General features: G+C 58.4%; 2 protein-coding genes across 6 annotated transcripts in view; both read left to right on the top strand.

Annotated features, from left to right (window-relative positions):
• The window catches only part of PDE2A (phosphodiesterase 2A), a 41,696-nt gene extending 34,032 nt beyond the window's left edge, over nt 1-7,664 (top strand). Inside the window, exons 17-31 of the mRNA XM_032097870.1 lie at nt 63-141; nt 225-402; nt 1,222-1,334; nt 1,587-1,664; nt 1,867-1,989; nt 2,214-2,284; nt 2,676-2,798; nt 2,902-2,989; nt 3,108-3,155; nt 3,263-3,337; nt 3,495-3,594; nt 3,825-3,937; nt 4,201-4,239; nt 4,381-4,487; nt 4,697-7,664. Of these exons, the coding sequence (XP_031953761.1) occupies nt 63-141; nt 225-402; nt 1,222-1,334; nt 1,587-1,664; nt 1,867-1,989; nt 2,214-2,284; nt 2,676-2,798; nt 2,902-2,989; nt 3,108-3,155; nt 3,263-3,337; nt 3,495-3,594; nt 3,825-3,937; nt 4,201-4,239; nt 4,381-4,487; nt 4,697-4,922 (1,561 nt within the window). The 3' untranslated portion in view covers nt 4,923-7,664. The remainder of the gene's footprint in view (nt 1-62; nt 142-224; nt 403-1,221; nt 1,335-1,586; nt 1,665-1,866; nt 1,990-2,213; nt 2,285-2,675; nt 2,799-2,901; nt 2,990-3,107; nt 3,156-3,262; nt 3,338-3,494; nt 3,595-3,824; nt 3,938-4,200; nt 4,240-4,380; nt 4,488-4,696) is intronic.
• A 2,397-nt stretch (nt 7,665-10,061) lies between these two features.
• On the top strand, nt 10,062-23,155 carry ARRB1 (arrestin beta 1). 5 transcript variants are annotated; one of them, XR_004237966.1, is made up of 18 exons: nt 10,062-10,151; nt 15,256-15,286; nt 15,889-15,949; nt 16,402-16,446; nt 16,811-17,007; nt 17,598-17,657; nt 17,778-17,845; nt 18,290-18,425; nt 18,507-18,591; nt 18,689-18,761; nt 19,105-19,242; nt 19,438-19,521; nt 19,719-19,742; nt 20,609-20,679; nt 21,053-21,104; nt 21,328-21,338; nt 21,737-21,844; nt 21,946-23,155. XR_004237966.1 is itself a non-coding variant. In XM_032097881.1 (17 exons), exons 1-17 carry the CDS (start codon nt 10,132-10,134, stop codon nt 21,983-21,985), a joined length of 1,293 nt encoding a protein of 430 aa, XP_031953772.1. In that variant the 5' UTR covers nt 10,062-10,131; the 3' UTR covers nt 21,986-23,155. The 5 variants fall into 5 exon arrangements, 4 of the variants coding, with proteins under 4 accessions (XP_031953772.1, XP_031953789.1, XP_031953778.1 ...); XM_032097881.1 differs by lacking the exon at nt 21,328-21,338; XM_032097898.1 differs by having other exon boundaries at nt 21,737-21,992.
• The last annotated feature ends 1,222 nt before the right edge of the window (nt 23,156-24,377 follow it).

Genomic DNA, 24,377 nt, shown 5'->3' with positions numbered 1-24,377 from the left:
GGGGGCACGGGGGGGACACTGAGCTGGCCTGTGGGTGTGAATGGCAGTGGTGTGTCTTGCAGATGCTCTGTGTTCCTGCTGGACCGGCTCAGCCATGAGCTGGTGGCCAAGGTGTTCGATGGTGGAGTGGTGGATGACGAGGTGAGCACAGGATGGAGTTGGGGGGCCTGGGGTTGTGTCCCTCCCCCCAGGCCTTGCTGGTGATCTTCTTCCCCTGCCCGCAGAGCTATGAGATCCGCATTCCGGCAGACCAGGGCATTGCCGGGCACGTGGCCACCACCGGCAAGATCCTGAACATCAAGGATGCCTACTCGCACCCGCTCTTCTACCGTGGGGTGGATGACAGCACTGGCTTCCGCACCCGCAACATCCTTTGCTTCCCCATCAAGAATGAGAGCCAGGGTGAGGGGGTGAGGGAGGCACACTGGGAAGAGGGGGGCACAGGTCTGGCCAGGAGGTGCCTCAGTCAGCATGTGGTGGTTTGGTCACTCATCATGTGGACATGACACTGTCCCCAGCATGCAGTCACAGGCACAGCATCATCCCTCACCTGTGGGCACGAATCCTGTTCAAGGGGCACAGTCCTGGCTCAGTCTGTGGGCACAACACTGTCCCCAGCATGTGAACACCATTCTGTCCCCAGCCCACAGGCACTGTTCTGTCCCCAGCCCATGGGCACCATTCTGTCCCCAGCCTGTAGGCAGAACACTGCCACAGCACATGGGCATGACCCTGTTCCAATCCCATGGTCACAGTCCTGTCCCCAGCATCAGGGCACCATTCTGTCCCATGAATGTGGGCATGGTCCTGTCCTAGCCCTTGGGCTCAGTGCTGTCTCCTGGCACAAGGGCACAGTTCCTGGGTGTGATCATGTCCCCCCGCAGACACTCAGCACTGTCTCCCAGCCCATGGCCATGATTCTGTCCCAGCCCATGGGCACATGGGCATGATCATGTACCCTGCATCTGGGCATGATCCTGTCTGCCAACACCCGAGCACAATATTGTCCCTGGGCATGAGCCTGTCCCAGCCCCTGGGCACAACACTGCCCCCAGAATGTGGCTGTCATCCTGTCCCCAACCCACAGGAACAGCACTGTCCCTGCTACTTGGGCACAACCCTGCCCTAAGCCCATGGACACTGTGCTGTCCTCAGCACACAGACATGACCCTGTACCCAAAACAAGGGCCTGATACCCCTGATGTCCCTCCTCTGCTCCAGAGGTCATTGGGGTGGCGGAGCTGGTCAACAAGATCAATGGCCCTTGGTTCAGCAAGTTTGACGAGGACCTGGCCACTGCCTTCTCCATCTACTGCGGCATCAGCATCGCCCATGTATGTGCTGGGGGATCCTCTACTTGGAGGGGGTCACACACAAGGTGGGGTCCCAACTCTGCCACAGCACAGAGGAATGGGGATGGGGGGATGTGTGTGTGGGGTCCCCATTCCTTGGGGACAAGTGGTGGCCATAGGATGGGAAGGGAATTCATGGGCATAAGAATGTGCTGTGGTGCCAGGGTGAGCTTGGGGCTGCTGGAGGGTGTCTGCCCACCCCCAGCACTTCCATAACCTGATCCTGCCCCACAGTCCCTGCTGTACAAGAAGGTGAATGAGGCACAGTACCGAAGCCACCTGGCCAACGAGATGATGATGTACCACATGAAGGTGAGGTAGCATGAGGACAGGGATGGGGACAGGGGTGGGACCCTCACTGCCAGCATGGTGCACCCACACTTTACCCTGAGGTGGTTGCACAGTTGGGTGGTGGTGATACCCCAGGGCTCTTTGCTCTCACTGTGGTTCATGTGGCCTTTGGAACACCTGGGGACCTGGTCACAGTGTGGGCCACTGGCTACGGCTCCTGCAGGTGTCAGATGATGAGTACACCAAACTGCTGAGTGAGGGCATCCAGCCCGTGTCCACCATTGACCCCAACTTTGCCAGCTTCACCTACACGCCACGCTCGCTGCCTGAGGATGACACCTCTATGGTGAGGACCATGGGGACAACTGTCAACAGCAGTGGACAACTGCCACCATCCCCTGCCTGGCCTTGGTCAGGTCATATACCCCAATGCTGGGGTGCTGGGGTGTTGGGGTGAAGGGATGTGGCTGCACCCCTGAGCATTGTCCTGCTGGGCAGGGGCAGGGGTGTCTCGCGGGGAAACTTACTGGGCATTGTCACTCCCTGCCACCCACTCTGTCCCCTCTGCAGGCCATCCTGAGCATGCTGCAGGACATGAATTTCATCAACAACTACAAGATGGACCGTCAGACGCTCACTAGGTGAGTTCCCATCCCTGTCCACTATCCCTGTCCCCATCTTCATCTCCATCCCCATCCACATCACTATCCACCTTCCCCATTTCCTTCTTCTTCCCCATTTCCTTCTTCTTCCCCATCCCCTCCGTCTCCTTCCCTGTCCCCATCCACATCCTCATCACTATCCACCTTCTCTGTCCCCTGTCCATATTCTCATCCCTGTCTCTATCCTCATCCCCATCCAGATGACTGTCCACCTTCCCTGTCCCCATCCCTCTCCCCTAGCTCATTCCCAACCCTTCCCCATCCCATCCTCACCTTCATCTCCATCCCCGTGGCTGCCTGGTGGACACCTGGCCAGGTGGAGGTCCCTGTGGGGTGAGACCTCCCTGCATGGCTTTGCCCCTCTGTCCAGGTTCTGCCTGATGGTGAAGAAGGGGTACCGTGACCCTCCCTACCACAACTGGATGCACGCCTTCTCTGTCTCCCACTTCTGCTACCTGCTCTACAAGAACCTGGAGCTCGTTAACTACCTGGAGTAAGGCCAGGCACTATCCCTGTCCCTGTTCTCCATCCCCTGTCCTGGCTGGGGTGCTCCCTGCTCTCCTGCCTGCCTCAGTTTCCCTCCTCCCCCTCCGCAGAGACATCGAGATCTTTGCCCTCTTCATCTCCTGCATGTGCCACGACCTGGACCACAGAGGCACCAATAACTCCTTTCAGGTGGCCTCGGTGAGCCGAGCCCAGAGCTGGGATGGGGCAAGGGGGAAGGGGGGGTATGGGGACAGGGACAGAGCTGTGGGGGTCTTCACCCCCATAGCTCCATCATTCCAGCTTCTCTACCTTGCAGAAATCGGTCCTGGCTGCACTCTACAGTTCAGAGGGCTCTGTCATGGAGGTAAGATCCCCCAGATCTCTCACTGCCCATCTGTCCTGGGTTCTGGCTGCATGGCAGCATCCCTGCCTGCTCCCTGCCTGCTTTCATGGTCCTGGCTTCTCCCACAGAGGCATCACTTTGCCCAAGCCATTGCTATCCTCAACAGCCAAGGCTGCAACATCTTTGACCACTTCTCCAGAAAGGTGAGCCCCCCACCTTTAACACCCCTCTCAGGCCACCCCCTGCCCATGCTGAGCCCCTGCATTCTTGCCAGACCCCCTGCTCCCCATCCCTGGATCCTAGGGGATGTGGGAGCTGGCAGGGGCACAGAGCTGGTCATGGCAGCTGACTTGCCCACAGGACTACCAGCGCATGCTGGACTTGATGAGGGACATCATCTTGGCCACTGACCTGGCCCACCACCTCCGCATCTTCAAGGATCTCCAGAAGATGGCAGAAGGTGAAGCTCCTGGGATGGAGATGGGGATTGGGATTTGAGGGGTGGTAGGAACTCATCCCACCAAGGCTGGGAGGTGGCGCAGGTGGTTCCAATGTTGGGGGTGATAAGGGCTGGGACATGACACAGCAGGTCCTGGCTGTCCCCAGAGTCCTCATGTGCGGCATGATGGGGGCTATGGAGCTCTGTCCTGAGCTCCGCATCCCAACCTCTGCCCCACACTCTGCCCACAGTGGGATATGACCCCAAGAACAAACAGCACCGCAGCCTGCTGCTCTGCCTGCTCATGACCTCCTGTGACCTCTCTGACCAGACCAAGGGCTGGAAGACCACCAGGAAGATTGCAGTGAGTGCCACACCATGGAGCTAAACCCCCTGAATGCCATCTCAGAACCTGCCCAGGCTACCTGCATGTCCCCAGGCACTAGGGACACACCAGCTCCTCATGGAGGAGGTCCCTCCATGCAGGACCCTGGACCATGCAGCAGTCCCTCCATGCCAGGACCATGTCCCTGGTTGACTCAGAGCCATGGGGAGGGGTCTGGAGGGCAGGAGGGATGGGGGATCATCCCAGGCTGCACTGCCCTTGCTGATGCCTGTCTCTTGCAGGAGCTGATCTACAAAGAATTCTTCTCCCAGGGTGACCTGGTAGGTACCAGCTGGCAGGGTTGGGCTTGGCCAATGCTCAAGGCACCAATGGGATGGGGGGCATGGGCAGTGAGCAGAGAGGTCTTGCCTGGGAATAGGAGGAAGTGCTACTGGCAGTGACCCCTCTCACCATCCATACAGGAGAAAGCCATGGGGAACAGCCCGCTGGAGATGATGGACCGGGAGAAAGCCTACATCCCTGAGCTGCAGATCAGCTTCATGGAGCACATTGCCATGCCCATCTACAAGTGAGCCCCAGTGCTGGTGCTGGGGTGGGGAGCACCCCCTGCCACCCCCACCTCTGTAAGGGTGGGATGGGGGTGCTGTGTGTGGGGGGGTCTTGCAGGTGTTGGGGGGATTCCAAGCAGTGGGGATGGGGTTGCACTCAACTAAGGGGGTTGCACTGAAGTAAGGGGGTGCAGCCCTGTGCTGATGGAGTGCATCCCCCACTCCCCAGATTGCTGCAGGACCTCTTCCCCAAGGCGGCGGAGCTCTACGAGCGGGTGGCCAGCAACCGGGAGCAGTGGACCAAGGTCTCCCACAAATTCACCATCCGGGGGTTGCCCAGTAACAACTCCCTGGACTTTCTGGATGAGGAATATGACCCACAGGCCCCTGACCCCCAGCTCAATGGCTGCCTGGAACCTGAGGCAGGGCAGCCCCCTGAGGCTGAGGCCGAGTGACGGAGGCGATGGGGGGGGCCACAGCCATGGCTGGGCCGGGAGCATCCCCAAGCCTCATCCCCCAGCCAATGGGAGGAGGTTTGGGGGAATATCAGTGACTCTGGACTACCACGGCAAGGGCTGTGTGCTGCCAGCACCCACCACCAGTCCTTCCCCACCACTGGGTGACTGTCTCCGCCCTCCAGGGCAGGTGTTCAGGTGTCCTGTCCACCCAGTGGGACACTGCCTTCGTGGCTGGGAGCACCAAGGGACACAGTGGGGCTGGGGGATGGATGTGCTTTAAGCTGCCTTAAGACTGCAGGTCCTGTCCCCATGGGGTGACAATAGGAATGATGTCTTTGGTGGAAGCACCCCTAGAGGGGTCGGTCACCATGACATGGGTGTGCGTGGGTGAGCAGGACAGAGGGGGATGGTGTGGGCAGTGGATGGTGAGGGTCAGTGGGAGAGCTGGGGGGTGGCTGTAGAGCATATGGGGGGTGTTGCCATGGGCCACGGATCAGGTCCACGGAAGAAGGTTGGCTCCAGCTGGAGGAGGGAAGAGACACCAGAGTGGGATGGCCATGGCCTGCATCCCCTGCTGGGTTCCACACTAGAGAACCAGCTCCAGCCTCTTCCCAGCAGCTGCTGAGCATCTGTTGGCTAAAAGCCCCACCTCCCTAGGACCCCTGGACCCACTCACCCGTGGAAGGGCTCATATCTCTCACACAGCCCAGTCTCATGCAACCACACAACCACGTCCCCTGCAAGGGCTACACATGCCAAGGCTGTGGGGTCCTGCTGGTGGTTTGCATAAACAGGGGAGGCTGTGCTCCAGAGGGGGTCCATCTGGTCCCATTTGTGTCCTTGCTGTGTCCTCACTATGTAGGTGTTCCTCTGAGGTGTCCACCTGGGAGCCTCCTCACTGCAAGCAGCTTCCCTGGTGACCGTGTTGTGAACATCCCTAGCTCACAGTGGCTTCACAACTCCTGCCACACCAACTTCTGTGCATGGATCCTGCCAACATTTTGGGATCCCTCTGGTCCTGCAGACCACCATGCATGGACCCTGCCATTTTCCCGTGGTCCCTCCGGTCCTACTTGGCACCATGCATGGATGCTGTTGGTCTACCATGGTTGATCTGGTCATGCATGGATCCTGGTGGTCTTCCACCACTCCCTTCTTGTCCTGACTGCCACGCATGCACCCCACCATCTCCTGTGGTTTTTCTGGTCATGCAGACCACCATGCATGGACCCCGATGCTCTCCTCTGGTTCCTCCTGTCCTACAGACCACTGTGCATGGACCCTGTTGGCCTTCCTGTGGTCTCTCCAGTCCCACAACCCAACCCATATGGACCCCCTCAGTCCCAGGGGCTCCACCAGCCTCCAGGGTCCGACCAGCTGTGTGTAACCCAGGGCTCTGTCACCCCAACCAAAGCCACTTGAAACACCCATGAGCAGGGGAACTGCGGTGAGCAGCTCACCCTGCTGGGGCAGAGCTGAAGAGGGAGCTGGGGCTGAGGGTGGATGCTCAGCCTTGAGGGATTAGGGTGCACTGAGCCCCCAGGCTGCATCATCCAGCTTATGGGAGCTGAATGAGTCCACCACCACAGCAGGAAAAGGCGATGGGAGCAGCATGGGAAAATTCTGGCACTGCTGGCATTAGTGTTGGTCACATTGGGATCAAGAGTGGACATGGGGCCATTTGCCGCCCCATCCCCACTCCTCTGCAGAATCCCATGGCACTATCCCAAATGGTGCCACAGCAGGTCCCTCCTGGATTTGGGCTACACAGTGGCTGCTTCACTCCTTGGCTAGTCTGTTAGCATGACTTGCCTATGTTCTTAGGATACCTGGAGCATGTCTCTGCAGGAGCAATGGGAGACCCCAATGCTGAGCTGCTCCACGTGGATGAAGTGACCTGAATTCCTTCTGCCTTACCTACTCGGAGATGCCTTTAGTGAGATGCTTTGCCTGAACCCTGGTGGGACCCACCTGGTGACCGAGTCTGTCTGTTGGCCCATGGCTTTTCCTCCAAGAGCCCCTTAAGCCTTTTTCCCCCTCCCCACACTGCCATAGGGGGTAGGGATGGTCCCAGAAGGCAGCAAACCCCCAAGCTGCAAGAGGATAGCAGCTCCATCCCTGTTGTGATGCTGGCACAGCGCTGGCACCAACGTGCCAGTAGGTACAACTGTTCAAAGAGAATCCCTGCATCCCAGAGATGCCTGACGATGCAGGGATCTCTCCATCTGATAGATGCGGGGGTGTCCTGCACTTGGGTTCTGCATCCTGGGTACTACACCATGATGGGGGCACACAGGGATGCCCATTTCCCAGCCGTATCCCACTTTTCCAGCCCCTGCTGCTGGTGTGTGTAGGTAGTCAATGCTTTCCTAGCTCCTGCCCCTGTATATACCCCTCTGGATACTGGGGAGTGCAGCTGGCACCCAGCCCAGCTCACCCACAAGTGTGCACAGGCGTGTGTGGGTGTGCAAACCTCCTCCAGCTTTTCTGTCCTTCTGTCTTGCGGCACTGGTTGTTCTGGACTCCAATGGAGCCTGAGGAGGAGATGACTTCTCTTTCTTCCTTTCCTCCTCCAGCTTTTCTTATTCTCCTTCTCCTCTTCCTCCTCCTTCTCCTCTTCCTCTTCCTCCTCCTTCCCCTACTGTTTCTCCTCCTCCTCCTCCTCCTTTATTATTATTTCTCTTTTTTTGGTGGGTTTTGGTTTTCCTAAATAAATTTCATATGTCAACCTCCCTGTGACAGGTTGGTGGGTGGCCTTGTTGGGGACTGGGGAGATCCAATTAAGACTTAGGAACCCACAAATCACCCTCGGGGGGGGGGGGGCGGGGTGGAATCCAGGTGGGCTGTGTAGCTGTGACCCGTCAGGAAGTTCCAGCCTCTCCCTGGATGTTCCACTCCCATGGAATGCTCCAATGCCCCAGGATTCACTGATCCCCTCTGAGTGCTCCAGCTCCTCCAGCTGCTCTGGTCCCCTCCCTGTGCCCTGTTCCATCCTGAAGTGGTCCAGAATCCCAGGATGCTCCAATACCCTGGGATGCTCTTTCCATCCCCATCTGCCAAGTTGGGACCCCCCCTGCCTGGACAGGAACCATGCTGGGACCCATCCAGCCTGGCAGCAGGGGGAGCTAGGCCTGGGGCAGGATCCAGCTTGGGCTGGGGCTGCAGTGGGATCCTGGGCTGGGATGCAGGATGAGGCCTGTGTTGGGACCCCTCTGTGCCTGCGCTGGGACTGGGGAAGAATCCAGCTGCTCCTCTGGCTCCCATGGCCATCCTTGCACAGCCCCAGAGGGTACCCTGTAGTCTGCCCATCATCCTTGCATCAGGGCCGTGGTTTTTCATTCCTGCCGTCCTGCTAGGGAGCAATTTATTATCCGAGATCAATGCAGCACTTTTATCCCAGCCCAATCTGACAGCTTCATCCTGGGCTGTGGCGTTTGATACCCAGAGGAAGAGTCCCCAGAGGCTTTGGTGCTGGCACATGCTGGAGCTCCACAAGCTGCCAAAATGGGGGTGAAAAACTGCCCAAACTACCAAATGTCCCCATCCTGCTCCACGCGCCAGTTCAAATCCTGGGATTAAATCCTTTAATCCTCCGAAGTAGTCCCAGAGCAGGGACTCTGCTCTGCTTATGGTCCCCAGCCAGGAGCTGCCCCCCTTCTGCCTCTGCCACCGATGGCTCCATGCCCTTGGGTGACATCCCTTCCCGGATACGTTAGGGTATCATAGCCACCCCTCCAGACCCTCACCGCAGCCTCTGCCCATTTCTTTCCTTTTGTCCCAGTTCATCTCTAAGGTGGGGTGCAGGTGTTCCCAAGGATGCGATAAAGATGCCCCGTGGGTGAGGTGCAGGTGTCCCCACGGTGGGGTAGATGTGTCCACCCTTGGTCCCCTCCATCTGCCCCACAGTGGCCGTGGGGGCGGGATAGGGAGGAGATGTTTCAGCCGGGGATGGAGGTACCAGTGGAACCACCTGAAGCCCGTTAATGATGGGCTGCTCTGCAGCAGGAGGCGGGCGGGAGGGGGACGCAGCCAACTGGGGTGGGGGGGAGGAGTACCGACGTATTCCTGCAGGGAGTGCTGGATTCCATTGGAGGAGCGGATGGACACCTCGGGGGCAGCGTGCGCGCAAGTGTGTGTGTATACCTGGGGTGTGTGCGCACACGTGTACAGGTGTGTATGCACATGGGGTGTGTGTGTGCACAGATGTGCACGTATGTGTGTGCATGTGTGTTTGTGTGCGCACATGGATGCGTGCACACACGTCTGTGCATGCATGTATGTGCACGTGTGCGTGTGCACATCTGTGCGTGTGCCTGTGTGAGTTCACGTGTGTGCGCACGTGTGTGCGCATGGCGGTTGTATGCAGGTGTGCGCGCATCTATGTGCAAGTTACGTCTCTGTGTTCACAGACTCCTATCTCTGTATTCACACTGGTGTGTCTGTGTCCACACACGTGCCTCCATGTGTCCACACACGTGTCTCCGCTCACACGCAAGTCTCTGTTCACACACACGTGTCTCTGTATGATCACACACGGGGCTCCCCCCGCCCCTGTATGTCCACATGCAGCCGCTGGGGGGCGCCCTGAGCCGCGCGCGTGCTCCCGCCTCTGTGTGTGGGCGCGTGCTCGTGTGTCCCCGCGCGCGCACTGCCCCACACTCTCCTACCCCTCGCCGCCTTCCCACCTTCCCACCTCGCCGCCTCCCCCGCCGCCGCACCCCCTGTCCGCCCCGTGCCCCCTCCCCGTATTCTCTCCCCGTGTCTTCTCCCCGCCCGTGCGGCCCGCGCGCCCCGCCGCCCCCCGGGCCGCGCCGCTCAGAGGCGGGCGGAGGCGGCGGCGGCGGCGGCGGCGGCGGCGGCGGCGGCGGCGGCGGCGGCGGCGGCGGCAGCGTCCGCACCGGAACCGGGCCCTGCCGAGCACCTCCGAGCGTGTCCGAACGACTCCGAGCGGCTCCGACCGGTTCCGAACCTGCCCGAGCGGTTCCGAGCGGCCCCGAACCGGCCGGCGTGGCGTCCGCCCGGGCCGAGCCGAGCGGTTCCGAGTGTTTCCGAGCGTGCTCAAGCGTTTCGAGCGGTTCCGAGCGGGCCCGAGCAGGGCCGCACCGGGCCCCGCGCCCGCCCCGCCACTGCTGCCTCCACCATCCAGCCAGTAATTTTCCAAGCCCAGCCGGCGCTTCCCGGCTGAGCCCGCAGGATCGGCGGGGCCATGGGAGACAAAGGCACCCGGTGAGTGAGGACCGGGACAGAGCGGAGCATCCCGGGGGGGCATCCCCGGGCATGGGGGGTGGGTGGGACAGGCGCTGCCCGTGCTCTCCGCTGGAGCTGCCGGGGGTCCCCCGGGGTCGCCCTGCTGCTGGGATACGGGCCCCCCCGGGGGGTAGTGAGGATCCGGCGACTGGGAGTGGTAGGGGGGGTGTTTGGCGGGTCCCACCGAAGGTCCGTGGAGTTATCGGGGGCGTCACTGCTCCCTCCCCATGAGATTTGGAACCTGGATGGATTTGGGGTGGGGGAGGCTGTTGTCACCCCGGTGACCCCAGGGGACCCAGGCCCTGATGTCACTCCCGGCATGCGGCACATCTGGGGGTGTCAGGGAGCACGTGCCAGCCCTGGAGCTCGGGCGTGCGACGCCTTCATCCCATGGGAATTCTGCCATGGGGATGCTGTCTTTTGGGGACCCCTGTGCCGAGGTGGCTGGGGACCCCCCTTGTGCTCCCCAGGGCTCCAGGTGCAGAACGTGGCAGGACCCGCTGGGCTGCACATCCTGCAAGGTGCTGTTGGGATTTGAGGGAGAGGCTAGTGACTCCTGCCAGCCCTTGCAGGGAGGCCTGGGGGGGTCTCCTGTGACACCCACTCGCTGGCTGGCTCTGGCTGTGGCAGTGGAGTGGTCAAGGGGTTGACACTCCCATTCTTCACCCCACTCCCTTTCTGTCCTCTTGGCCATTAATAGTGGCCATTAATCAGGGATTACAGGGTGCTCCTGCTCACCTCACAACACCATCGCCCTCCCCTTGCTCATCTCCATGTCCCCTGGGCATCAGGGTGAGGGGCCCTCGGTGCAGCCGCTGTGCCCGCCATGGCCACAGCAGGAGAGAAGGATGAGGGGGTCTGGCCCTGCCTGGGCAGAACCTTCCAGAAACATTGCAGTGTTTTGGGGTGGCAGGATGGGAGTTGTGGGTTCATGTTGGACTCACCCAGCATTTTGGGAAGGGGCTGTTGCTGCTGCCAGCCTGCCCGGGTGTTGGTGCCCCAGCTGTGGCTGACAGCATCCGCTTCCCCCCGACTCAATATCCTGCATTCTTAAGAATTCATGTTGCACTCCTGGAGCAGGTGGACAGCCCCACAGATCAGGGGGCTGGGGCACCCACTGAGTTTCCCCCAACTGCTGGGTGCAGTCCTTGGGATGCAGCTGATTTGGCCTCCAGAGGTTTTCGGGTGCTGGGGGGAGCTTGGTGAGCGGCATTCCCATCAGCAGGCATGCTGACAGGAGAGGCATGAGCTGATCTCCCTGCCTACGCAGTGTGTACGGAGGGAGCCAGGAGGGAGAAGAATTAGGCTGACAAATCCCTCTTCCTCTCCAGTTTGGATCTCCAAACCCAAATCTACTTGGTTTGATCAGGAGGTTCAGCTGTGGGAGCTGATTTACTATCTGATACCCCAAAAGCCCATTTCTGCTGATTCCTGCAGTGGCACCCCGCTTTTCTTGGGAGTCACCAAGCCCTGCAGTGGGAAGAGCTGGAATAAACAGCTGAGTTGATGGCTACTGGCACCATCGATCACCTTTCCCTGCTCTTCCCACTCAGCACCCAGCTAGGGCAGCTGCAACCCCCACACAGGATGCACAGCTACTGGAATTCCTGGCTGCTGGGATTCCTAGCCTGTGGCTTGAGGGTGGTTTCCTGGTGTCTGGGAAGTGCTGCAGTGGTCCTGGTACACCAGAGCCTACACCTTGGCATTAAGCTCCCCTTGCACCCTTCTTCTGACCCCATAGTCCCATCCAGCCCCTCTGTAGCATTCCACCATAGCATCTTGCTGCCAGGGGGGTGACCTTCACCTACCACCGGATCTGCTGCTCAGTCCCTCTACCATCCCATTCATCCTTCTGGATGAAGCCATAGGATCTGGGAGCAGGACAGGGATCTCCACTGGGAAGAGAAAGAGCCCTGGAAGGTGGCCCAGGAGGGAGACTCCTGCTTCCTGGATGTTGTTTGAAGAGCAAACTCTGGTAATAACAGCAGGATCCAGACACATCCCAGATCCCACAGCTGAGGTACTTCCTTGCCAGGAAAGTCTGTGGAGTTCTGACCTGGCTGGGGGATGCTGCTGCTGAGCCTGGCAGGGGTAGATGGATGGATGCAGCAGGAATGCAAGATGCAGCATTGGGCCTGTGGGATGCTCTTGCTTTGGGATCGGCTGGCATGGTGCTCCAGGCTCATCCTGGCACAGCTGGCAGGGAGCCTCTGGCCGCCACCACGGGGTTGTGTTGAAGTGTATGATGTGGTTGCTGGCGGTTCCATTATCCCCGGAGGTCCCTTCTAACGTGGCTCTAGCTAATTAGATCCGCCATCCAGCCTTGTTAGTGTGAGAGCTGGCAAAACCCCTGGATTCTCTGCCCTGGGTTCAAAGGCAATCAATGGCATTGCTGTCAGATCCTGTTCCAATGCCCAGGGGAATCAAATCCTCATAAATCTTCCCAACCAAGATCCAGTGGACCCCATTCAATTATTGGCCACCCAATAAAGCCATCATTAGCCCTGGCTGGGTGCCTAACAAGTTCATTAAGGGATGGGATCCCTGGCAGGGAGAGAGCAGGAGAAATGGGATCCGGCTGTGCAGCAGCATGACAGGGGCTCGGGGAGCACTGGGGCTGCCAGCCCACGGCATGAGGCCCCAAGCTCCTGATGGGCAGCAGCGGAGGCCACTTCCTGCCTTGTGTCTCCTGTGTTTCGACACCAGGAAGGGCTGGAGGGGGAGGGAAGGCTTCACACTTCCTCCTTTCCTCCCTCTAGATCCGGTGGCGGGTGAGGGTCACCCCACTGGCAGCAACAGGCTACCGTGTCCCCATGTGCCCCTTCCCTTCCCCCACTGGTGCTTCCGGAGAGAGCTGGCCCCCAGCACGTACATCTGGGGAGATGTGAGCTCCTGCACCCATGGTGTGGGGCCAGGCAGGGCTGCTGCACCCACAGGATGAGGGGGCACCCTGTGCTCATGCATACACAGTGTGGAGCCAGCCTGGGCTCCTGCATGCACAGTGTGGGGCTGTGTGGGTCTCGAATTCTGTGGAGCTTCTGCACCCATAACGTGGGGCTTCTGCACCTGCAGTGTGGGGCTGGGCAGGTCTCAGGCCCTGTGGGGCTCCTGCCCCAGTGTGGGGCCAGCATGAGTGTGTGCCAGGCAGAGTGGTGAGAAATGGCTTCCCGCAGCGCCTGCCATCGCCTGCCATCGATCTCGCTTGCACTGGGTTCATTAGCGGCTCTGTTAGTGTCCCCAGGGCTGGGCAGGAACATCACCGCCTTGGCTGCCTTGCCTGAGGCGTGCTGGGGCTTCCCAGCACGCCTCAGGTTGTGATCCAGCATGCTGGACCCTCTTTGGGGTCTCCCTTGGGAGCTGGTCTGTGGGACGCAGGGTGACAAGGGGGTGACAGGCTGGCAGGGGATGCTCCTCATCCTGCTTTTATGTAACACTTCAATAATTACGCATGAAAATCCTGCTGTTAGTTGCTCTGGGCTCTCAGGAGGATGCATCCATTGCCTCTCCATTCCTGACTCTGGAGACTGATCCTGCCATGGCTTTCAAACCCCAAAAATTGTGGCATGCTGATGCCCTTCCATGGCACGTTGAGGCCTTTATTTCCCCCAGTTATTTAATTGGAGCAGCATTCCCATTAATTCCATCTTTCCTTGCACCAGTGCGGGATCACACCCTCACCAGCAAACCCTCATGACAAACATCCACCTGCAGAAGTGCTTTCCCATTTTGACTGGGAAAAATCAATCCCACAACCCCCACAGGGAAAAGCCACCCAGGAAGGGTCAGCAGGATGTTCCTGATGTTCCCAGTGGCTTGGGACACCCAGAAGGATGTCCCAAATATTTTATGTGCCTGGCAGAGGGTTCCTGGGGCTTGTCTGGGGACAAGGGAATGAGGGGCTTCAGCCCCTTATCCAGATTATATCCTGCTTCCTGAGCAGAGCTTGGCCAGGCTGTGCTGGTCCCCATGGCTTGCAAGAGAGTGGGATGTGGAGACTTTGGGGTGCAGGAACACACATAGGCAGGGATATGGAGATGCAGGGACACAGGGAGGTGGGGACACAGGATTTCAGGGATATGGGAGTGAGGGGTGTGCCCACACATCTCCTGATCCATCTTACCCCATTGCCAGGGTGGTGGTCACCCCCAAGCTGGCACTCACTGGCTGCTGCCTTCCCTGCCTGCCCCTTGGCTGGGTGTGGGCAGCTGCAGGCACCAAGGTGACTGAGGGCTACTCCTAGTGTGGCTGAGGGTCCATCACCCCGTAGCAGCCTGGGGCACTTTGGCAGAGCCAAGCAGCTGCCCTGGGAAATTGTTTTTTTTTTTACCAGCTGAAACCACTACTAATCTTCCCGGATGGTTTTAATGGAATTTAAAGGCAAGGAGGGATTATCTGAGGAGAACCCATTATGGGTGGCTTTGTGCCAGGGCAGGCTCCAAAAAATCTGGCAGCGCCAGGCACCCTACTTGCCTCTGCTTGCTCCCTGCCTGCCGCAGACATGCATTTCCCAGCAGTGGCATGTTGGACCCACACCCTTTCTCCCATTCCTCTGTGGAGTCTTCCAGAGGGATTTTGGGAGCTGAGAGTGGTGTCTGGGGGCTAGTCCCATGTTTTGGAATGGGAATGAAAAGCTCTGGGGACAGGAGCACCCCAGACTTTTCTTGCCTCTCCAGTGGCTTTGGGATGCATCAATGTGAGGTGATGTTAAGGTGGGTTCACCCCAGGGGATGCTCCCATCCTGTGTGCCTTGACCCCATGGTCCCACACTCTGGTCCCCAGGGCAAGCTGGGTGCTGGGGTGCTGCTGCCCTTCACAGTAGTCTCTGGGCACCATCCTCATGTGAAGGGGTGGGCTGGGGTCCCGATGCCTCCCTTATCCAAAGCTGGGTCCTGGCATTGGGTGCTGAGGGTTGGATGCACCTGGCACCCAACAGGACTGTGCCAGTGGGTGCTTCTTCCCCCAGGGATCCTTCCTGGGGGGAAGCTGGACAGCTCCATGGGCAGGGAGCCAGGAGCGGAGTGGGGGGTTCAGGAGTGGAGGGTGCCCCCTGCTCCAGCACTCACCCCCCTTTGCTGTTTTGCAGGGTGTTTAAGAAAGCCAGTCCTAATGGGAAGGTAAGGGGGACGTGGTGGTGGAAACCATGGGGTCACAAGCATGGCTGGGAGTGGGGGATGGGCATGTCCCTGAACCCCAGATCCACCCTGCGCACTGCTGCCTGCCTCAGCATCCTGCCACAGCAGCGGGAAGGGAAACTGAGGCACAGTGGGGCTGGGTGGGGCTTTCCCAAGGTCAGGGGTCAAGCAGACAGGTTTTGGAGTGCTGGGGTGCAGGTGACCCTGCCTGGGGGGGTTTTGGGTCTGGCAGCAGGAGCTGAGGCAGAAAACCTTCCGCCAGGCAGCTGCCTGCCCCGTGCCTCAGTTTCCCCATCAGGAGAGAGATGAGAGGGTGACACTGGGGGGCTCATCCCTGCTCCACAGTGGGGTACAAACCCCTGGGGCGACACCCAAGGGTCCCCAGATGTTAAGTGCCTCCAGGTCTGGGGACATCTGGAAAGGTTCCAGGCTTTGCCTGGAATGGGGTGGGGTTGACTTTTGGGTACCACAGGTACAGGGTGACACTGGGGATGATGAGGAATATGGACCTCACTGGGTGGTGACAACATGGGGGCCCTGGGGTTCTGCTCTGTGCACCCCTGACACACTGTTCCTCCCTGCAGCTCACTGTCTACCTTGGGAAGAGGGATTTCGTGGACCACATCGATGTAGTGGACCCCGTGGGTATGTGGTGGCAGGAGAGGGACCTCAGTTGCAGGGAGACGCATGCCAAGTGGGCTGGGCTGTCTGGGAAGAAAGATTTTGGGGAGCAGAAAACTGCCGATTTGGGATAATATTCATGTCTCGCTGTGGCTTTGCATATGCCCTGGGTGTGGTAGGTACAGACTGGCTGGCAGCTTGGAGGTGATGACTCTCAGTGTAAAGGGGGAACATGTGCCCCCCTCAGCTGTGCTGGTGTCACCCCAAACCCTGCCTGTACATTCCCCCCTAACCCTACCAGCACATCCTCTGACCCTGACAGTGTGTGTCCCCCTGCCAGTGGTGTCCCCCCATCCCAGTAGCATGTCCCCTGACCCTGCCATTGTGTCCCCTAACCTTGCCATTGCATTCCCTGATCCTGCCAGTGCGTCACCCTATTCCTGTGACGCATTTCTGTCCCGGCCGTTCCCTTGCAGATGGAGTAGTGCTGGTGGATCCTGAATACCTGAAGGAGAGAAAAGGTAATGTCTACCTTTGGGATCCCTGGGGCCACAGAAGTGGCACTGCCACAGGGCGATGCTGGCATCTCCATGTAGTCCTACCCAGGCACTGGCATCTCTGGGCCCTTTGGTGACATTTTCCAGCCCCCCTGTCCCCACGGCAGGTTCCCTGTCCTGTGGAGAATGGGGGTGCTGTGATGGGCATCCCAAGGCACAGCTGGCTGCTGAATCCCCATATTCTCAACATGGCATGTCCTCAAGCCACCACTACTTCCCAGTGCTGGTGGGACTGGCATGAGCCAGAATGCCACCTTGCCTTCGTGTCCCCATGGTCCCTTCCATGACCCACAGCCTGCTACCAACTTCCCCTTGTTACCCTCTCCAGTCTTTGTGACATTGACCTGCGCCTTCCGCTATGGCCGTGAGGACTTGGATGTTCTGGGGCTGACCTTCCGCAAGGACCTGTTTGTGGCCAACTCCCAGGCCTTCCCCCCGGTCCCCGAGGACAAAAAGCCCCTGACGCGGCTGCAGGAGCGGCTTATCAAGAAGCTGGGCGAGCACGCCTACCCCTTCACCTTTGAGGTAGGGTGACAGCGGGTGCTCTGGCGTGCTTGAAGGGACAGTGAGCCCTGCGATGGGGACATCAGGGTCCCATCTAGCCCTGTGGGGTTGTGGTTGGGGGTGAGATGCTGCTATCTGTGATCAAGACACAACTTTTGGTGGTGGATCTTCAAACTGGTGAGCAGAGAGCAGCCATCAGTAGGGAAGCTGCCAGTCCATGTCAGCACTGGGGGGTTCATGCTGGCACTGGGGATCCATGCCAGCACTGGACAGCTCTGGCAGGGAATGGCTGGGGGGTAGACCCCCTGCTTCATGCACCTGCTCCTTCAATTTCCCCGGCGCAGCTTTGGCAGTAGTGACCACCCACTCTGGAGCTCTATGACATTTTACAGGGCTCAATCCTATGGCCTCAAAAATGGCCCTGATTTCTCAAAATTCCCCTGATTAATTAAAGCCCTCTAAAATAATGTATTTTTGTAACACTTTGGGATTTGGGAAATGCAATAGTAAAATGAGGAAATCCTTCCTGGATTTACTTGTTTTCATTGTGGACAGGAAAGGGAAGTGCTGGTAGCCTCTCAAAAAGCTCCTCACCCCCCTTTCCCCTCCAGATCCCCCCCAACTTGCCTTGCTCCGTCACACTGCAGCCAGGCCCAGAGGACACAGGGAAGGTAAGATCCCTCCATGTTCCCGTGCCACCAGGCTGTGATGAGTGGGCACTGCTGGGGTCACCTCTTTGGGGAATGCAAAGAGGTTTCCCTGCCTCCTTCTCCTCCCTTCCTGGTTTTCAGGCCTGTGGGGTGGACTACGAGGTCAAAGCTTTCTGTGCCGAGAACCTGGAGGAGAAGATCCACAAGAGGTAAGCAGAGAGGATCCATCCAGCCTGGATGGAACCGGCATGCTCCTGGGGCTGGCAGCAGGAAAGGGGCACCCCAGTTTGCTACCCAGCTTGGATGAGAATGTTTTCCAGGATGAGATAGAGTTGTCTTCCAAGATGGGGCTGGAATGGGGGTGCTCTCCAGGATGGGGCTGGGATGGAAGTGTTCTTCAGGGTAGGGATGGGTCAGAGAACATCTTGGGGCTGGGATGGAGATAAACACCACTGTGCAAGGAGCCCAACACTTGCTGTGGGCAACCTGGCCCAGCCATTGGGCTTCCCACTTGTAGCCCTGGTGGGCATCCAGACGAGACCTTCCATGGCATCCTTCTGACCCAGCAGACCAGAAGAAGGATTTGACTCAGAATGGGCCAAGAAAGAGGGTAGCCTGTGGGCAGCCTGAGTTCTCTCACTGTCTTCCCCCAGGAACTCAGTGCGCCTGGTGATCCGTAAGGTCCAGTACGCACCAGAGAGACCCGGCCCCCAGCCCATGGCAGAGACCACCCGGCAGTTCCTCATGTCAGATAAGCCACTGCACCTTGAGGCATCCCTGGACAAGGAGGTGGGCAAGGACTGGGGGGGGGGCACACTGGTGGGGTGACCCTGGGGATCTCACCATCCCCCCTGCCCTGCTCCCCTGCAGATCTACTACCATGGGGAGCCCATCAGTGTCAACGTGCATGTCACCAACAACACCAACAAGACCGTGAAGAAGATCAAGATCTCAGGTGAGGAGCAGGGCCATGTCCCCCACTCCATTGGTGTCCCTGTCCCCATCCCTTTGGGGGCCCACCCTGATCCCTATCTCTCTGTGTCTCACCCCAGTGCGCCAGTATGCCGACATCTGCCTCTTCAACACTGCCCAGTACAAGTGCCCTGTGGCTGTGGAGGATGCTGAGTGAGTACTCCTTGGGGACATCATGAGGAGCCCTGGAGACCTCGGGGGGTGGTCTTGGAGGAACCTTGGAGGTCTCCTGCCCCAGTGCAGCCCCAGTGGGATATTGCACTTGGCAAGCAGGGAATGGTGGGAGGAACAGGGAGATGGAGACCTTTTTTCTGGTGGCGTCTTGGGGATGCCACGCTCTGCGTCCCCTGGGAAGGAGATGTTCATCAGGTTGGGGCAGGGATGGGAATATGTGGAGAAGTTCACCAGGCTAAGATCGAGATGTCTGGGGTGACCTGTGGGGCTGTGGGAGCTGTGGGTAGCTGGGGCTCTGGCTGATGGTGGCTGTCATCTCTAGTGACATGGTGGCCCCGAGCTCGACATTCTGCAAAGTCTACACCCTGACCCCCTTCCTTGCCAACAACCGGGAGAAGCGGGGGCTGGCGCTGGATGGGAAGCTCAAGCACGAGGACACCAACCTGGCCTCCAGCACGCTGTGAGCCCCTCCACCCCCCAGGGCTCCTGTCCCCCCTGCAGTGGGGGGGCAGGACCTGGCCCTGGTGGGCATCCAGCCCCTGCTCCAGGGGTGATGCTTGGGGTGGAGGAGACCCCGGGGGGGGACCTTCAGGAGGACAGGGGGCTGGTCCCCATGGCCAGTCCCTCACTGATGCCCACCTGCCCCTTCCTCCAGGTTAAGAGATGGAGCCAACAAGGAGATCCTGGGCATCATTGTCTCCTACAAGGTGAAGGTGAAGCTGGTGGTGTCACGAGGAGGGTGAGTGTTGGGCACCCCCCACACCGTGCTGCACCTTCTCTCTAACCTTGGGACTGGTCTGTGCTGCAGGTGGGGCCCCATCACCCTTAAAGCTCCCCTGGGACTAAGCAGCACAGGCGGGACAAAATGTGTGTGGGGGCTGTGTGTCCTTGGGAGGGGACAGTGACTAATGTGTTGTATCCTTTGACTCATGCCAGCCTGCTGGGAGACCTCGCCTCCAGGTAACACTCCACTCCCCCCAGCACCCCCCAATCCTCACTGCAGCCCCGCATTGCACCCCTCAGCCCTTCAGGGTGCTACCACTCTGACCCCATGCCTGTCCTTGGGATTCCACTGTGTTGGGGATGCTGTCTCACCCAAAGCGAAAAGCCTGGCAGAGGTGGGGCTGGGCTAGTGAGGCTGGGAATGTTGGCAGGGTTTGAATCCTGCATCCTCCTCCTTGTACTGGAGTGAGAGGCCTGTGGGTGCTGCTGGGGAGAGTGAGCAGGGCACAGAGGTGGCTTCATAGGGCTGAGCATCTCTGGATGTGGTTACATGAGTCTCTGGGGCTTTCCAGGTCTTCATCCTCACATCACTCCCCTCCCACAGGGTCCTATGGGGACCACAGGACCACTCGTCCTCCCTTGGGGCACTTCTTTGTCTGAGTTCTGTCCTACCTGCCCCGGGGCAGCTCGGGGCTGTGCTCAGGCTGTCGTGTCCTGATGTCACCATGCCCACCGAGCACTGGGAAACTTGGTGCACCTCCTGCCATTCCCATGGCACTGCTGGCTGCAGCCTAAGGACAAGGGATTTGGATCCCTTCCATAGCTTCTAAAGACAAGATTTTTGCCGTGCTGCTCTCCCTCCTGATGCCCCTCTACTTTCCAGGGGGCCTGTGCTGATCCCCCACCCTGGGGTCCAAGCTCAGCCAAGAGCCATGAGAGCTGCTGAGCAGCTCCATGGAGGATAACACAGGGGTTTGCCCAGCTTTATGGTCTCCTACAGCAGCTGTAATGAGGGGTGCTGCTCTACTCCTCCCCTGCAAATTTGCCTTGCTCTGCATGTAAAGTGCAGGCAGGCCCATGCTTTACCCTGGTGTCTCTTGCAGCGACGTTGCAGTGGAGCTGCCCTTCACGCTGATGCATCCCAAACCCAGGGAGGAACCAGTACACCGGGACAGTGAGTGTCCAGGCCTGGGTAACAGGGCCAGCATCCCTGGGGGTGGGTGGGGGCAAAAGGGGCCAGTGAGGCTGTGGGGAGGGAGATTCTTGGTTTCCGTTGACCCTGTTCACAGGGCCTCAGTGTTAAAACCATGGGGGTGCCCCCATCACCCCAATGCAGCCAAACTCTGGGGGGTTGCATCCACACACTGGAACAGTGCTGACAACCCCAGGGGAATCTCAGCCACCCCAATGGGATGGCAGTGATGACTGCAGGGGGGTCTCACCCACCCTGCTAGGAGGGCAGAGATGATCCTGGGGAAGGTGTCACCCACCTCGGTGGGATGGCAGTCACCACCCTGTGACTAACCCTGTGTCATCCCTTTGTTCAGTTCCAGAGAATGAAGTGCCCATAGATACAAATCTGATAGAACTCGATACAAAGTAAGAGACTAAAATACACTTCTCCCCCAATTCCCACATTCCATGTGGGAATGGGAAGCGTGGCGGTTGCATGGCACCCCCCCAACCTGCTAACACCCGCTGTGCCATGGGATTGACACGTGTGATTAACCCCACACATGTCACCTGTAATGCATGACGCGTGCTGTTCCCCTCTCTCTTCTCTCCTCCTTTGCCCTTCCCTGCATGGCTTTCCAAAAAACAGGAGAAACTGCAGTAAGAGCCTGCTGGGATCGTGTTGGGGGGGGGGGGGGGAGGTTGTCACCACAGTGTTCCCCAGGCTGGTGATATGTTTGGGAGGTTTTTTATCCACCCAGCTACTCCCTGCAGGTCTGCGGTTCCCCCGGAGTGGGGCAAATGCCAATGGCCCTGGTAATGCTGCACCTGCTGGAGAGCTTGAGGGCTCTTTTTTGGGTGCATTGGGCAAGTATTAATAAGGCTGTGAAAACTGAGGCTGCTTGCTGAGGGGTGCAGGGTTTTGGGGCCCCCTGAGCTGCTGGAATGTCGTGGCGGTGCAGGTTGAGTTCACCAGGCAAGCTGGGACAGCTTTGCGGGGCAGGGGGTGTTTCACCTTGCACCCCACCTAAAACCCCTCTCCCTTGTGTCCCCACTAGTGATGATGACATTGTGTTTGAAGACTTCGCCCGCCAGCGACTCAAAGGCATGAAGGATGACAAGGAGGATGAGGAGGAGCGGACAAATTCCCCGCAGCTCAATGACAGATAAGCGAGCCCCACCCTGCTCGCTGCCCCGGCCCAGGGACACCCCTACATTAGGCTGCTTCTCTTTTCTATAATTAATTAATTTTGTTTTCTACCTGTACTGGGAGCCTACGGATCACCCGATGGCCACAGGACCTATAACCGTCCAGCTGTGCCGTGTTGTCTCTTCATCCAGCTGCCAGAGCTGCTGTTTCCCGTGCAGGGCACAGCCAGGGGGGCACTGGAGGCAGTGGGGCTCACTATAACCCCGTCCCTGTCCAGCCCCCTGCCACTTACCAGAGCCCTTTCCTATGAGCTGCCTCTTTTATGTGTTTTATATAAGCCCAGTCTCAACACCAGTTTGCTACAGGGAGGGGGGCTGCATCAGAATAGGGGGGGTGTCTTTTTTAGGCAGCCTTCTCATGGGAAAAGGCACCTGTGCACCTCGGTGTCCCCTCCTTTCACCCACGGCCAGTCCCCCTCTGTCCGGCCCTGCTGCATGTGTTCCCTCCCTGGGATGCACGAGCCTGGCTTTGACTTTGGCCCCTGCCCCAGCTGCTCCAAAGCGGGTGGGCAGCACCCACCCTTCTCTTCCCCCAAGTACCCCCAAAGTGGCCACCCCAGGGGTCCTCCCAGCTGCATTCATTATCACACCAGTATAATCATCCTGGAGGAAACCAGCTCAGAGCTGAGAGCTGCTGGGGCCAGGTTAAGGTGGCAGAGGGGATTCTGTGGGTCTGTGCCATTGGCCACACACTGCTTGCTCTGGGAGAGGCCTCAAATGCCTCTTCGCAGTCATGGCAGGGTCATGATGGAATAGCCTTCTCCCCACCAGGATGTTGCCAGGGATACTTCTGTCCTGCCAAGCTGCAAAGCCCTCCTGGTTGATGTTTCTCTCTGCCTGCATGGGATCTAGCACCTGTTTGGGGGTGGGGGAGAAGCAGGCCATTTGCCACCCTAATCAGTGTTTGATCAGATGCTTGTACCTCCCAGGTTGGTGGTGCTTGGACTCCCTCCCCCCCTCCAAGGGTCTCTGGTCCCTCACCACCCACTGAGAGGCCATTCCCACTATTTATTGTGCTGTTGCAGTCAGCGTTGTCATCCGAGAGCATTTTGTGGGGATAGCTCCATCCCCCACACCCAGTTTATGGGGTGCTAAGCTGAGCCCACCCCCCTTCCCCGTAATTTTTGGGTAAAGCTGATGGGCAGCGTGGTACTTCTTTTTGTAAAGTGGTTCCTTTGTACTGATCATTGATACCTGCTGCTTTGGTTTCTCCACCCTGTCTGTGATGTTTCTGTGTTCTGTCAAATAAATTATTCTAGTTTATTAAACTCAGAAAAAAAAAAAAAAAGAAAAAAAGAAAAAATAGTAAAATACAGTCCCAATGCCTGGACACTTCTGCTGGCTAAGGACAGGGGAGCCGGCACAGGCAGAAAGTCACAGAACCATGGAATGGTTTGAGGTGGAAGGGACCTTGAAGCTTATCCAGTTCCAACCTCCCTGCCATGGGCAGGGACACCTTCCACTAGACCAGGTAGCTCCAAGCCCCATCCAACCTGGCCTTGAACACTTCCAGGGATGGGACAGCCACAGCTTCTCAACTGTGCCAGGGCCTCACCACCCTCACAGGGGAATTTTTTCCCTCCTGCACAAGGACCAGGAGCAGCAGCACCTGTCCCGCTTCATGCCACCCCATCCCTCCCACTGATGGACAGTTCCCTGGCATGCAGAGACATGTAGAGAGGAGCCTAGGAGGAGATGAAGGATTCTGTAGTCTGCAGCAGGGACTGGGCATTATTTTGGAAATGAAAATGCATGGCCATGCAGTACCTGATGAGCACAGGGCACTAATGAGCTGCTTGTTAAACAAGCCATGTCAGCGTGTGTCTTGCTGAGGAACTGCTCAGGGCTGATTGTTTTAAGGATCACAGAATCATGGAGGTTGGAAAAACCCCCTAAGACCATAGAGTCCAATGGTTCCCCCAGCTCTGCCACGGCCACTGAGCCATGTCTCCAAGAGCCACATCCAAACATCTGTTAATGCTGCTCTCATCCTCTTTGAGTGCAGCAGGAGCCAGGACTGGGGGATGAGCCAAATAACACCTCCATTTATTTATGGGCCTGAATTCGGAGACCTTCACGGAAGGGCTTTGGCTTGTTCCCTCACAGGCAAGGAAGGAGAAGCCCTGCCTCAAGTTGTGCCAGGGGAGGTTTAGATTGGGTATTAGGGAGAATTCCTTCCTTGAAAGGATTGTCCAGCCTTGGGACAGGCTGCCCAGGGCAGTGGTGGAGTCCCCATCCCTGCAGGGATTTTAAGAGATGTGTAGATGTGGCAATTGAGGACATACATGGTTTAGTGGTGGGCTTGGCTGTGTGTGGGTAAAGATTGGTCTCTATGATCTTAACGAGCTTTTCCAACATGAATGATTCCATGAGTCTATGTCCCCAGCTGTGTTACCTTGCCCAGGGGTTAAAACTCTGTGGTCTCAGTGAAGACAGGCCTTCTGGAGGACCTTTCTGTGGTCCCAGGGAGAGCAGAGGTTGGACACATTT

This window comes from Corvus moneduloides, chromosome 2 (genome assembly GCF_009650955.1).
Source record: "Corvus moneduloides isolate bCorMon1 chromosome 2, bCorMon1.pri, whole genome shotgun sequence".
In the NCBI taxonomy this organism is placed as follows: Eukaryota; Metazoa; Chordata; class Aves; order Passeriformes; family Corvidae; genus Corvus; species Corvus moneduloides.
This window is presented reverse-complemented; position numbering and strand designations above follow the sequence as displayed.

What these genes read in the sequence shown, in the direction of transcription:
- ARRB1 (XM_032097881.1), top strand. Translation starts at nt 10,132, where the DNA reads ATGGGAGACAAAGGCACCCG. An exon ending in CGATGTAGTGGACCCCGTGG is followed by an intron (nt 15,950 to 16,401) that starts GTATGTGGTGGC and finishes GTTCCCTTGCAG; the next exon opens with ATGGAGTAGTGCTGGTGGAT. An exon ending in GTGGCTGTGGAGGATGCTGA is followed by an intron (nt 18,762 to 19,104) that starts GTGAGTACTCCT and finishes TGTCATCTCTAG; the next exon opens with TGACATGGTGGCCCCGAGCT.